Consider the following 13,347-nt stretch of genomic DNA (forward strand, 5'->3'; position numbering starts at 1 on the left):
TTATCGCCTCATCTCCCTCTTGAACTCAGATTTTACCAAAATTTTGGCTAACAGATTACAAACTATTCTCCCAGATATTATTACACCTTCCCAAACAGCAGATCTTTAGCCTATAATATTAGAACAGCGATTAGTGCAATCGCTCACTGTCGGCTTTAACGACAAATTTAAAATATCCAAGTCAACTTAGATGCCGGCAAAACCTTTGACAGAGTGTCTCGGGCCCACATTTTTAGGCTTTTAATGTCTCTAAGTTTTGGTAAAGATTTTATAAGTGCAGTACAAGATATATATTTTAGTCCCCAGTCCATGGCGTGGGTCAATAATTTCCCTTCTCTTATATTTAACATGGGTAGGGGGACACGACAGGGTTGCCCGCTTTCCCCTTTATTATTTAACTCATTGTGAATATCCTTAGCAGCTATGAATCTATACAATCAGTGGTTGCGGTGAGGTTTGTGGACGCACAATATTCACTATAGTTTATTGTATATGTGCTAAAAATTTATAAATGTGGAGTTTTAGGAGAAGTATACACCAGTGGATGGGATGTTTACTGGGGTTGCTAGGATACTAATGGTGAGTCATCCACACATGTGTTGTGAGCGTTGGATGTAGGAGGTGGGGTATATAAAGCCACTTTGTACAATCACTTGTATGCTTGACAACGGCGGGTTTGCCTGCCGAAACGTTACAGCTCTGTATGCACCTTTTTTGATGTTCCTGTCTGAATAAATTTTACACCAACTTTTTTACACTGCTAAAGATTCTCCATGGTGCTGCGTCCTCCTTGACCATTCGAAACCTAAACAAGCCATTCCTGATATTATGTCCACAATTAACAATTTTAGCAAGGTCTCTGGATTTATGGTTAATTTCAAGAAGTCTGAAGCACTTCTTATATTTAGATCTGCTAAAAAAACATTGGGACCAGAGCTTTCCGTTTCAATGGAGATCAGGATTTATTACTTATCTGGGGATAAAATTGTCATCCGACCCAGTTTTGCTGTATTCACTGAACTTTATGTCTATCATTACCTCCCTCGTGCATCTCCTGAAATCATGGCAGCATTAAAAAATAGCTTTTCAAGACGTTACCCCTTAATTAAGATGGTGATATTCCCTAAACTACTTTATATCATTCAAACACTCCCGTTATTACTTTAAAAATCTGACATAAAGCTTCTATCTAAGGCCTTCAAGACATTTGTTTGGGGAGAAGAATGGCAAAATCGCATTAGTCTTTTTAAATTACAGCAACACAAATTGCTGGGCGGCTTTAATCTGCCTAACCATGAATTGTGTAGCTTGGCGGCGAATGCTCGCTACATATGTGTCTGGTTACGCAGGGTACCACATTTTATCAATACACACCTAGAAGCTCACTATTACCCTCACATTACTATGGAATCACTGTTAAGGGGGTTTTATACTGGGCGAATATTGGGCAGACGAGCATTCATAGAACGCTCGTTGACGATAATTGCCCTATGTAAACAGGGCATCGATCAGCAGCTGAACGAGCAAACGTTCGATCATCTGCTGGTCGTATAGTTTTAAAAAAGTATAATATTATCGTTTGTAGCACATCTCCCTGTGTAAATAGGGAGACGCGCTGCCAACATGATAATAAGGTATGGGGACGAGCGATCGGAGTAACATCCGCTCGTCCCCATACATAGCTCCATGTGACAGGAGCAAACGAGCGCCGATCAATGATATCTCGTTGATCGGCGCTTTCTGCACCGGCTGGTGTAAAAGGGCTTTTACATTTGTCTTATTTGGAACTTCCAGTAGGGGTGCGAGAGATTGCAATACTCTGGACCACAATTCAAACTTGGAGACAACTATGACAATTATGTAAGGTAGATGTTAAACCGTCCATATTTTTGTCTTACTGTGGTAAGCCACGTTTTTGGAGGGGCGGCCACCAGAGATGTACAAGGTGTTATCTACCCAGGGATGTAATTTACTTGTAGATCTGCTAGATCACAATCATATTATCTTTTAGAGAGGCCTGTCTCAAATTCCCAGCATTGGACGGTTCCCAATTTGACTACTTACAGGCCCGCAGTTATGTATTAAGGACCTTAAAGTGTAGCTAAATGTTTGACAAACTTCTGACATGTCATAGAGACATGTCAGAAGTTTGGATTGGTGGGGGCCCGAGCACTGAGACCCCCACCAATCGCTAGAACTAAGCAGCTGAAGCGCTCGTGTGAGCGCTTAGCCGCTTCCTGTCTGTTCGGCTATTTCTGCAAATAAATGTATCGGTGTACGGACTCAATAGAAAGTCTATGAGCCCGTACTCCGATACATTGGCTTTCTGGAAAAAGCCGAACAGACACGAAGCGGCTGAGCGCTCACACGAGCACTTCAGCTGCTTCGGTCTAGCGATTGGTGGGGGTCTCAGTGCTCGGACCCCCACCAATCGAAACTTCTGGCCGAAGTTAAGACTGAATCTATAGATTCCTGTATTTATCTATTTCTAAAGAAGGCAAGGACTAAGCTCAGTTATATTAGTTCCATTTATAGGTTTGTTAGACCTTCTATAGAGTGGGACAAGCTCACTACAAGTCATGCCAAGTGGCCTAGGGCTATTCTTAGCCTTGAAGTGGAAGATGTTTTAAATGCAACCTTAAAACTACAAAACGTAGTTACCAGACCATACATTAACTCTTACATCCAATCTAAGATGTCTCCAGGTTCTATTTATACATGTGCTAAATGTGGTCTTCCTAATGTAAACATCTTCCATAAATTATGGGATTGCCCAAAACTTAGAGAGTTGTGGGAGGATTTTCGAGATCATATACTTACCACTTTTAGTTTATTGCTTCCTCTTAACCCTGAATGGGACTTATTGAATAACTAGACATCTGAGGATGATAGAATGTCCAAACAAACACGACAATTCTTGTGCTTTTGGGCTGCAGCCATAAAGAAAAGTATATTGCAGCATTGGTTGAACCTAGTGTTGCCACCATTATCCTTGATTCAGTCAAAATTTTAATTTGTGTTGAAAATTGATCATCTGAATGCTCTTACAGATAAGTAAAAACGTACTCAGCGTTTTTTTAGGGCATCGTCTCCATTTATTAACACTCTCCCGCTTAATGTGTGACAGACTTTTTTTTCAATTTGAGCAGACCAATTGGTTTCTTGTGGAAATCCTTCAGGGTCGCATACCAGTTCCCATATCAGGATGAGATAACATTGGGGATTGTATTGTTTCTTAGTCATAATTATGACTGATTCTCTTGATGCGCACAGGAAGGGATGGGGGGAGGGGATTATTACTGTTATTGTTGCTATCTTTGTTATATCTTTGATTTAACTACTAAATGTGACAGTGTACGCTCTATTTTTATTATACTAATACAATGGGCAGTGTATTTCACACTGCGTGTTTGTTTTTCATACTCTGTCTAGTGTAAAACTAATAAAAACTTGATTTTAAAAAAAAAAAAAGAATTGTCTCACAAGCACATCCCCTTTGTTAAGTAGCAATATCGAATGCTGAGATGTACTATGAAATTCTGAGTGCAAGACGACAAAAAATGACCCTTTAGGAAGTCACTATTCCATTCGTGGTATTAAGGAAGATTCTCTGGAGTCATGCAAATGTTAACCTTTTAAACTTCATCAGGCAGATTTACATTTAACGCCGCCGCTAGGTGAGTGTACAACTTTCACTTTCCTGCCTCTCCTATTTATCGCATGATGATGCCCTATGTTGCGCCATTGTGTGCTTTTTTTCTGATTCCTTTGTTAAATAGGACCATTCTCGGCGATCACATGATCACCGAGGGTCTGGCTTCTCTAACCCCCAGTGATCAGCTGCTATCGCTGGGGAAATGCGCATCTGACAATTCATTTCAAATGAAAGGCTGACCACATAAGGATGAGCTGGGTCCGCCAGAGTTCTCTGTTCTGTCTCATAAAGAGGGGCACAAGCGGGACTGGGACCCACCCATTCTTGTCAGCTCCCAGATGGAGTCCCAGATGTCAGACCCTACGGACATGTCTGATTCATATAGTCAAAGGACTGGAAACATCTATTTTTAAGCAGACATCATTTTGAGTGATTAACTTAAAACTTACCTAATGTGGCTGCATGCTTTGGGCTGTTAACAGTGAGGATGAAATTATGGTGCATATTATCTATAAAAAGATACAAAACAAATATATATTTACAATTAATTTAATTAAGTACAATATTTTTTTCAAATTATTGAATAAAAAATATAGCAGTTACATTTGGAACTAATATGTCCAGCCTATTTATATATAGTATAGGTCCATTATTAAAAATCCTATTTTCATCATCATTATTATTAAAAAAAATAATAATAATAATAATAATAATAAAAGTTCAATTATTATACTGTAATGATAAAACATGTGGCTATACTAGATGTGTATTGCATCCTTTATGGACAGTTAATGGCACTTTCATTAAACGGGTTTTCCCATAATCATTACTTATCACCTATCCACAGGATTGGTGCTAAATATCTGATCGGTGGGGATCTATCCATTTCTATGGGGCTGCCGAGTGCTACTGTATCTTCGGCAGCTCTATAGAAATGAATGGAGTGGTGGCCGAACATGCACACTACCACTCCATTCTTATGGGGCTCCCAGGAACAGCAACGTAAGCCTGTACTTGGGATCGTGAGTTCTGGGACCACAAAAATGCTGCAAACCTAAAAAAAAAGTCGAATAAAGGAAAGTCTTGTATACTTACTGTCAAAATTCCTCACCAGTCCTCCTCATTTCTCTGATGCCTCGACTGCACATTTCAATGACTGTAGACCACTGTGACTTTCTGTTCACAGAGTTGTCATTGGATGATGTGGCCGTGGCGTCCAGGGGCTGGTAGGGAATGACCCTAGGTATTATGCCGGCAGGGTGCCAACAAGGCTTGACCAGGATGCAAACTAAATCCTTGGCCCGAGTGAAAGAAAACCTAGCTACAACTCTGGTGATGTCACTATGGGCGCATAATTAAATTGGCTTCATACTCACAGCATTGCAGAGGATCAGCAGTAGGGACCAGCAAGGAATTTGGACAGTAATTATATTAAATGGGTGTTAAGAGGCCCATGACCCATTTTGACCTGGGGGCCAGACAATTCAAAGTCTGCCTCTGTACCACAGCCCTAATTAGCTGAATCATTATATTTAGGTGGTATCTCTATTATCTACTACCTATTCTGAATTCATGTTTGGTCACAGGAGCAAAAGCAAGTGATTTATATCTACTTACTTCAGCCTAAAATGAGTAATAAACCTATTTTTTTGTTTTGTGATGACATGCATATCTTTTTGGTTTAGGAAGACCGTGTGGCATTTCGGTGACTAATGTGCATAAATTGATGTGAAAACTCCACCGATGGCCACAGGGTGTCAGTGTTTGCACATACAAAATAAAAAAATTTAAATATCAGGCATGCAATTATGTTGTAGTTACTATAATGTGTTAACTACTGCATTGCAATGGGGAAAATTCACAGAAGGAATCCACAACAGAGAGGCAAGCTATGGATTTCCAAATCTGCAGTATACCTAGAATCTCCAGTGGATTTTTACTGCTGTTTGTGAATAGGGTTTATCAAAAGCTAATTCACTTGCATTGTACTGTACTTTGTTGCTATCAAAATTCTGTAACAATTACACTACGTGTGCACCCAGCCTAAATATCCAGATCAGGGCATATCACGTTTTATAAAGAAAATTCTGCAATGAAAATGTTACTATATTGTATTCTATGTGTGAGCCCAGCCTAAGGTCTCATGCACACGAAGAACACATTAATAAAATAGCATTTGATGGAACATGGCACAATTGTTTTCTTTCAAATTTATACATAATCCAAATAAAAACCTCTTTATACCTCTATATGCATAGAGATGCCATATGACCTATGGCAGGACGCTGCATATGGGTCCATACAACATGAATCCATGATACGGCAGTATCCACGATGCTTAAGGCTGTCAATGTTGTATATCTAGACTTTGTATTTGATACAGTTCCACACTAAGGGTGGTAGATAACATGAAAATGTTGTGATATTGAGATAATAACTGTCTCAAGGAGAAAAACTTTGGGGTTGTTATTAATAGAACATACTCCGATTGGTCCACAGTTACCAATGGGGTACCACAGTGGTAATTATTGGGACCTCTTCTATTCAATATGTTATAATAGTAATAACCTTGTAGAGCGCTTAGAGTAAAATGTCAATATTTTACAATTTGAGCTATGTAAAGTGATCAACACAAGAGAGGATAAATTATGTCTATATACTGACACTAAAGAAATCACAGAACAATCAGCTGATCCAAAAAATTACATAGTAAAACGTAACCTTTAATTAATAAATTGGGATAAAAAAGGGAAAATTATTATCCCTCCAAATAGTGATGCAAATAATAATAATAAGGGTGAGGGGAGAGGGTTTTTTTCTTTTGTTCATTGAGTTGAGAGAACAAGAAAACAACTGACCCTGGTATACCCTATCAGGTCACCCTTCCTAGTGGGAGTAACGCCCCTCCCTACTCAGGGGACGACACCAACCTCCAACCTGTACCCTAGATATCCTATTAATGGCCTAGCCAATTCTTTATAGTGGATATCAGGTACAGTGGGACATAGATAGGCAAGTGCACAAATATAAAAAGCAAATATGTGCAAAAACCTCCAACTGTGTACAACAATGGGTAGGCACAAATGAAGAAAAAAATAAATGATACCCAGCAAATATATATACTCATATAAAAACATAGCACAATCACCAAACGGAGGTTGTGAATGATGAAAAAGAAATCAGTATGTCCACAGAGGTGGCTCTGATTGACTTAAAAAGATAGACATAATAAACTGCGTTCCAACGCATTTCCCCTGAAAATTGTCAGGTTCATCAGGGAACAAAACTAGTAGTGAAAAAGAAATAGCAAAAAACAAGATAAATACTTGTAAGACATAATGCAACAGAGGTGGATTCAATAAGTCCTACTGGTTCAAGATTATCAGCAATGTACAACAGCAAATAAAACCAATGTATCGTGTGGGTTGAGCTGCTCATAACCCAGGTTACCGTATGTAATACAGAGAAGGAGAAGATAACCTCATCAATTCACAGGGAAGCTCTCCAGGCTAGTTCAGTCCTGGAATTCCTCATTGCAGACCATGATGATAGTGCAACCGTTACATACGGTAACCTGGGCTAAATTAAAGGTTACGTTTTACTATGTAATTTTTTTGATCAGCTGATTTTTCTGTGATCTCTTTTTAGACTAAATAATCACTGACTATACTTTTCGCCCGCTAAAGCTGCTATATTTGTTTGGTTCTGTGAACATATATACTGACACTAAAAGAAACTTGGGAATTGGTGGATAGTTAGCATAACTTTAGTTACTAGTGCCAGGCAGCTGCTGCTAAGGCAATTAAAATAATGAATCATAAACAATTTTAAAGGTTGACTATGTAACGCAAAATGTATACAAAATAATAAAAACAATCTTCAATAAGAACCATTCTTGTAAAATGTGCATTTTTGAAGTTTAACATATTGAGAATGCTCATATGAACATAACGGAAACAACTATGTGTTTCTCATTCATAGCCTTGTAAAACTTTAAACTCTAGGAACACATTCTGCAGTTATTGTGTAAAATATGTCAGGGCTGCGGCGTCTTTTACATCTAAACTAGCTTGTCTCACAACAATATACAGTATATGAATAGCTTGTAAATGAAAAGTACTGATTATACATTAAATAACATCACACTAATTTCCCAGAATTCACGGGGTATAGTAGTAAATAAAAACTAAAATGTAATCTTTATTGGTATGACTTAAAATTAATTTAACAAACTTATGTTTCTATAAGTACTAAAATATGCTACAGATGTGACCTTCCTTTCCTCTTATCCCAATATATCCTAAGATGTGTAGCGCGAGATGACCACCTTTGAAAAAAAACAACATGATTTTGCGATACTCTGTCACAAGATGTCTATGTTATATGTGTCTATGTGTGGCCACCCAGTGGTTGTGATGTGGATTGAAAACTCTGTGATTTTACTAGCATATCGCAATATTGTATTGAATTTGTTTCATAAAAAAAAAAATTTGTCCTCAACTAATTTCAAGCAGGGTCTTGCATATGGGTCAGGACCCAAATGCTGGGTTCCTGACTCCAGAAGATACTGATCATGGCTAGCCGAGGGACTGTATACATTAATGTGCTAAACTTCCAAGTTAGTGATTTTCATTTTTACAGTAAAGCTTTTATCCAATGTAACATCACTAGAGAGACTTGCTACGGGTCGGCTCACCACTCCCTTTCAGGGGTCTTGAAGTCACAAAAGCTCTTCAGTATTCTCTGCCTTCTTACAGTAAGCCTACCATGCTCCTTTCTGTACAGTCTCCCTTGCATCTGGTGACCTGGCACAGCCCTTGCACCCTGTGTTGCTCTCTGGGGAAGGCGCCCTAATGAGAAAAATGAAATGAATGCTGGACATCTTCCCATCTAACATCTCATGCCATCAAGATTTAAAGCGTCATAGAAGTCTGAAATGACTTTTATTAAACAAGATTTTGACATCCACACCCTCAACCTTACCCTAGTGGAGGAGACGGTGAAATCTACCTCTCAGACCCTGCATGCTATAGTTTATACATGACTAATAAGCTCTGTCTCAACAGGTGGAGTTTTGTCTTATAAAATTAAAGCACAGGTCAGAGTTGTTTCACAGTTTTTAGTATTATAAATAATAAAAACTCTGGACACTTTGACGCAGGGTCCTGCCTCGGTGCCCATGACAGGGGGAGACTCAGAATGTACCCACCACCTTCTGTACTTGAAGTTTAGCATGATAAATGTAGGATAGAACATTTTTCATTTAATTTATTAATTTGTCCCGCCTTCCCCAGCAATCCCTAGAGTTCTAATTTATAATATGGCCAAAAGTATGTGAACACCCCTCCCAATTATTAAGTTCAGGTGTTTTAGCCTCACCCATTGCAAACAGGTGCATAAAAATATAAATATCATTGGTAGTAGCATGGCTCGTACTGAAGAGCTCAGTGACTTTAAGCGTGGCAGTGACATAGGATGCAACCTCCGTGCCACACACTGCCCTCCGTAGATAATGCCATACACTGCCCTCTGTATATACTGCCACAGCCCCCTGTAGGTAGTGCCACACAGTCCCCTTGAAGGTAATGCCACACAGACCCCCTTGTAGGTAGTGCCACACAGACACCCTTGTAGGTAGTGCCACACAGCCCTCCTGTAAGCAATGCCACACAGACCCCCTTGTAGGTAGTGCCACACAGACCCCCTTGTCGGTAGTGCCACACAGCCCCCTGTAGGTAGTGCAACACAGCCCCTGTAGGTAATGCCACACAGCCCCTGTAGGTAATGCCACACAGCCCCCCTGTAGGTAATGCCACACAGCCCCCCTGTAGGTAGTGCTACACAGCCCCCTTGTACATAGTCACCCCCCATAGATGGCACCCCCCTACTTTCCTGTAGGGGACGGCTCCAGGAGAAGTCCCTCACTTCACTGTCCATATATGGACAGTGAAGTGAGGGACTTCTCCTGGATCGGAATCCCTAGCCACAGCGGTGGTGATTCCGCTTCAGAAGTCCCTGACGTCACTGTGTCCATATATGGACAGTGAAGGCAGGGACTTCTGCTGGAGTGGAATCTCCAGCCACATCGCCGAGGATTCCGCTTCAGAAGTCTGTGACGTCACTGTGTCCATATATGGACACAGTTAAATCACGGACTTCTCCTGGAGTGGAATCCCCGGCCACATCACCGGGGATTCCGCTTCAGAAGTCTGTGACGTCACTGTGTCCATATATGGACACAGTGAAGTCACGGATTTGTCCTGGAGCGGCGGAATCCCCAATCCCTGACCACAGCGTTGCTGAAGCTGTGGCCGGCGATTGGGGATTCCACTCCTACAGGGAGCAAAAAAATACCCTCCTCCTCCTTCTCACATGCACTTTGCACTGTGGGGAGAAGGAGGAGAGAGCGAGCGATGGAAGACACAGCCGTCACTTGGAGCACATTCAAGTGATGGCCGTGTATTACCCGGGTGGCCGGGTGAACGGCCGAAAATAGGGCATGTCCCATTTTATAACGGCCGGGTTTCCCAGACTGTCAAAAAATCGGTCGTGTAAATAGCCCCATTAGGGGTCTATTGTTCCTACTGCGGCCGTGTGACGGCCGTTTTATGAACAGCCGTCACCCGGCCAGGAAACCCTGTCATGTGAGTAAGGTCTAAGACCAGATTAAACACCTAACACGCTTCTACATCCTTTGTTTATATAGGACGTTTCTTCAGAGGTGTATAGTGAAACAGGGCAGTATAGCACATAATTTTTCGTGCACAGTTTTCAAGCCACCTTGTGTCTGCTAGAACTTTACTCTAACAGCACGGCTCTGGTATCTGACTGCAGCGCATGTACAAGAACTAAGCCCTGCCCATCCAGAGGCTGGACCATTAAATCATGCCCCCAATGAAGAAGCGCCATTTCATCAGACGCCCCACCCTCTCAGGAGCTCGTCCAGATCTATCTTCACTGAGCATATTCAACGACACCTAGCGTCACAATACCGTGGGAACCTCAAAGCGGCTGAAAACCCACATAGAGGCGTACTATATAAAACAGGAAGAAATGTATACTGACATTAGTGAGAGGTCATTAGAGGATAAAGCATTGAAAAAAATAGTCAGATACACATACCCAACCACCATAAACACCTGCAAACACATTGAAATCCATATCACTATACACCTCTAAAGAAACGTCCTATATAAACAAAGGAGGCAGAAACCCGTTAGGTGTTTAATCCGGTCTTAGGCCTTATTCACATGACAGGGATTCTCGGCTGTGTGGCGGCGTTCTTTGAACGGCCGTCACACGGCCAGAGTAGGAACAATAGACTCCAAATGGGGCTATCCACACAATCAATTTTTTAATGCCACACAGCCCCCCTGGAAGGTAATGCCACACAGCTCCCCTGTAGGTCTATGGGGCCGTATAAAGCACGGCTGTCACTCGGATGTGATCCGAGTGAAGGCCGTACATTCTGCCGCTCACTCTCTTCTCCTCACAGTGCGAAGTGCATGTGAGGAGGAGGAGGAGGAGGGTATTTTATTGCTGCCTGTATGAGCGGAATCCCTAATCTCCTGTCACACCTTCAGCCAAAGTCTTGGCCGGAGATTCTGCTGCAAGAGAATTGCCTGACTTCACTGTCCATATAAGGACAGTGAGGTCAGGGACTTCTGAAGCGGAATTCCGGGCGTTGTGGCCAGTAATTCCGCTCCAGGAGAAGTCCCTGACCTCACTGTCCATATATGGACAGTGAGGTCAGGGACTTCTGAAGCGGAATCCCCGGCGTTGTGGCCGGTATTTCCGCTCCAGGAGAAGTCCCTGTCCATATATGGACAGTGACGTCATGGACTTCTGAAGTTCTGAAGCATAGTCTCAGGCGTTGTGGGGGGGGGGGTGCCACATTAGGGGGTGGCTATGTACAAGGGGGCTGCATAGCACTACCTACAAAGGGGCTGTGTGGCATTACCTACATGGGCTGTGTGGCATTACCTACAGGGGGGCTGTGTGGCATTACTTACAGGGGGGATGTATGGCATTACCTACAAGGGGGGCAGTGTGGCATTAAAAAAATCGGCCATGTGAATAGGCCCATTTGGGGTCCATTGTTCCTACTGCGGCCGTGTGATGGCCGTTCAAAAAATGGCCAGGAATCCCTGTCATGTGAATTGGGCCTTAGTGTGAATGCACACTCTTGTCTTAGGTGTTACATCTCTGTCAAGTGTGAATGCACACTATTGCCATAGGTGCCTCGTTGTTGTCTATGAGTGTGTATTACTACTTCTATGTGCTGGGGCTCAATTCAGTGTGAATGCACAATGTGTCTTCGGTGTTGCTTTGTCGCTATTGAATGTGAATGCACACTCTGCTAGGTATCAGATCTCAATTCAGTGTGAATGCACCCTTTGCTACTAGCCCAGGTAGGGATAGTTTATATATTTTTAGCTAGGATTATGTGGAATTGCTATAATAGTTGAACTTTATGTGAATATTACTCACTATTGATACCCTTAACTAGGTTTCACCTACCTGGTTAGCCTGGTATCTTCAGGAATATATTGGCTAGTCTAGCCCAAATTTTAAAGGATTTAATATTAAAATTGTCTTTTAAGCATTCTTTTCCAGACAGATTTTTTATTTTCAGTAACTTGAACGCAAAATTTCTTTATATCTTCTTAAATTCTAGACGTGACGTGATATGGAGCTTCATTTAATGGGTTTCTATGGTCAATTAGCTGAACATAAGATCACTATGTACAATGTCCACATAATCCCCCCAGGGTATTAAACGGATGAAATAAACCTAACTAATTACATGTCTGTGCTTTCAGCATATAACTATACAGAAGAGATATCCCAAGAGTTTACTCACCATGATTGCTCTTTGCAGACTTTACTGGGTTATAGAGGTTTTTTGGAGGACGTGATGGTCCATTATCATGTGTTCCTAAACTCACAACAGTACTGTTATTTCTCTCGCCATGGTTCCCAGGAATTGACTGGTGACGGAGAATGTCCACAAGAGCTCTGAACAATGATATTAATAAACATATCACAATAAAATGTTACTTTATCACTTCTGCCAGTTGAAATCATTGACATTAGGGAAGGTTTGCAAGAAGCTGTATTGTGTGTGTATATGAACCCTATAAATCTTTGTACGAACCCTAGAAATATAAATATTTTGCATGTTCCTGTGTTGCCGGTATTAAAGATCCTGACCTTAGAGAATATATTTTTAATAAACAAATAGTTGCACCCAAAGTTCTTCTTTGAATTTTGACCAGTGAGCGATTAGCACAGGTAATTCAAGTAAATAATATTGCAACATTTAATTCATCCAAATGCATCCCGGTTAACATGCCTAATGAAGTATAATTTTTTTTATAACTAGGGTTCTATCACAGGTGCTTTTTTGTACTCTCTGTTTTAGATTAGCAAAAGTCTGCTTGAGCTCAGCTAAAAACCTAGTGAGAAGGATTAAGGGGTCTAAAATAAAGTTGCAGTTGCACATGGACCCTGGAGCTAGAGGGCGCCCAAAATGTCCCTCTTCCAATATAATGAGACCAGCTCTATTAAGGACTTGTGATGGCTACGGAGCTCTGGTACAGATCTTGCATCGGAGTCCAAGAGATTCAATATACGCCACTGACTAAATTTTAAGGGTATGGTTTTAATACTAGAACTTTAAAATCGTAAAA

General features: G+C 41.2%; 1 protein-coding gene across 6 annotated transcripts in view; it reads right to left on the reverse strand.

Moving 5' to 3' along the window:
* The window catches only part of SHISA7 (shisa family member 7), a 187,762-nt gene that overhangs the window by 20,782 nt on the left and 153,633 nt on the right, over window positions 1–13,347 (reverse strand). For 4 of the 6 annotated variants that reach the window (XM_075840000.1, XM_075839997.1, XM_075839995.1 and 1 more), the window contains exons 3-5: window positions 12,519–12,673; window positions 8,422–8,505; window positions 4,105–4,164 (exon numbers count right to left, since the gene is read on the reverse strand). In XM_075840000.1, the coding sequence (XP_075696115.1) occupies window positions 4,105–4,164; window positions 8,422–8,505; window positions 12,519–12,673 (299 nt within the window). The remainder of the gene's footprint in view (window positions 1–4,104; window positions 4,165–8,421; window positions 8,506–12,518; window positions 12,674–13,347) is intronic. The other 2 variants (XM_075840001.1, XM_075839996.1) reach the window with 1 other exon arrangement.

Source organism: Rhinoderma darwinii, chromosome 10 (genome assembly GCF_050947455.1).
Source record: "Rhinoderma darwinii isolate aRhiDar2 chromosome 10, aRhiDar2.hap1, whole genome shotgun sequence".
In the NCBI taxonomy this organism is placed as follows: domain Eukaryota; kingdom Metazoa; phylum Chordata; class Amphibia; order Anura; family Rhinodermatidae; genus Rhinoderma; species Rhinoderma darwinii.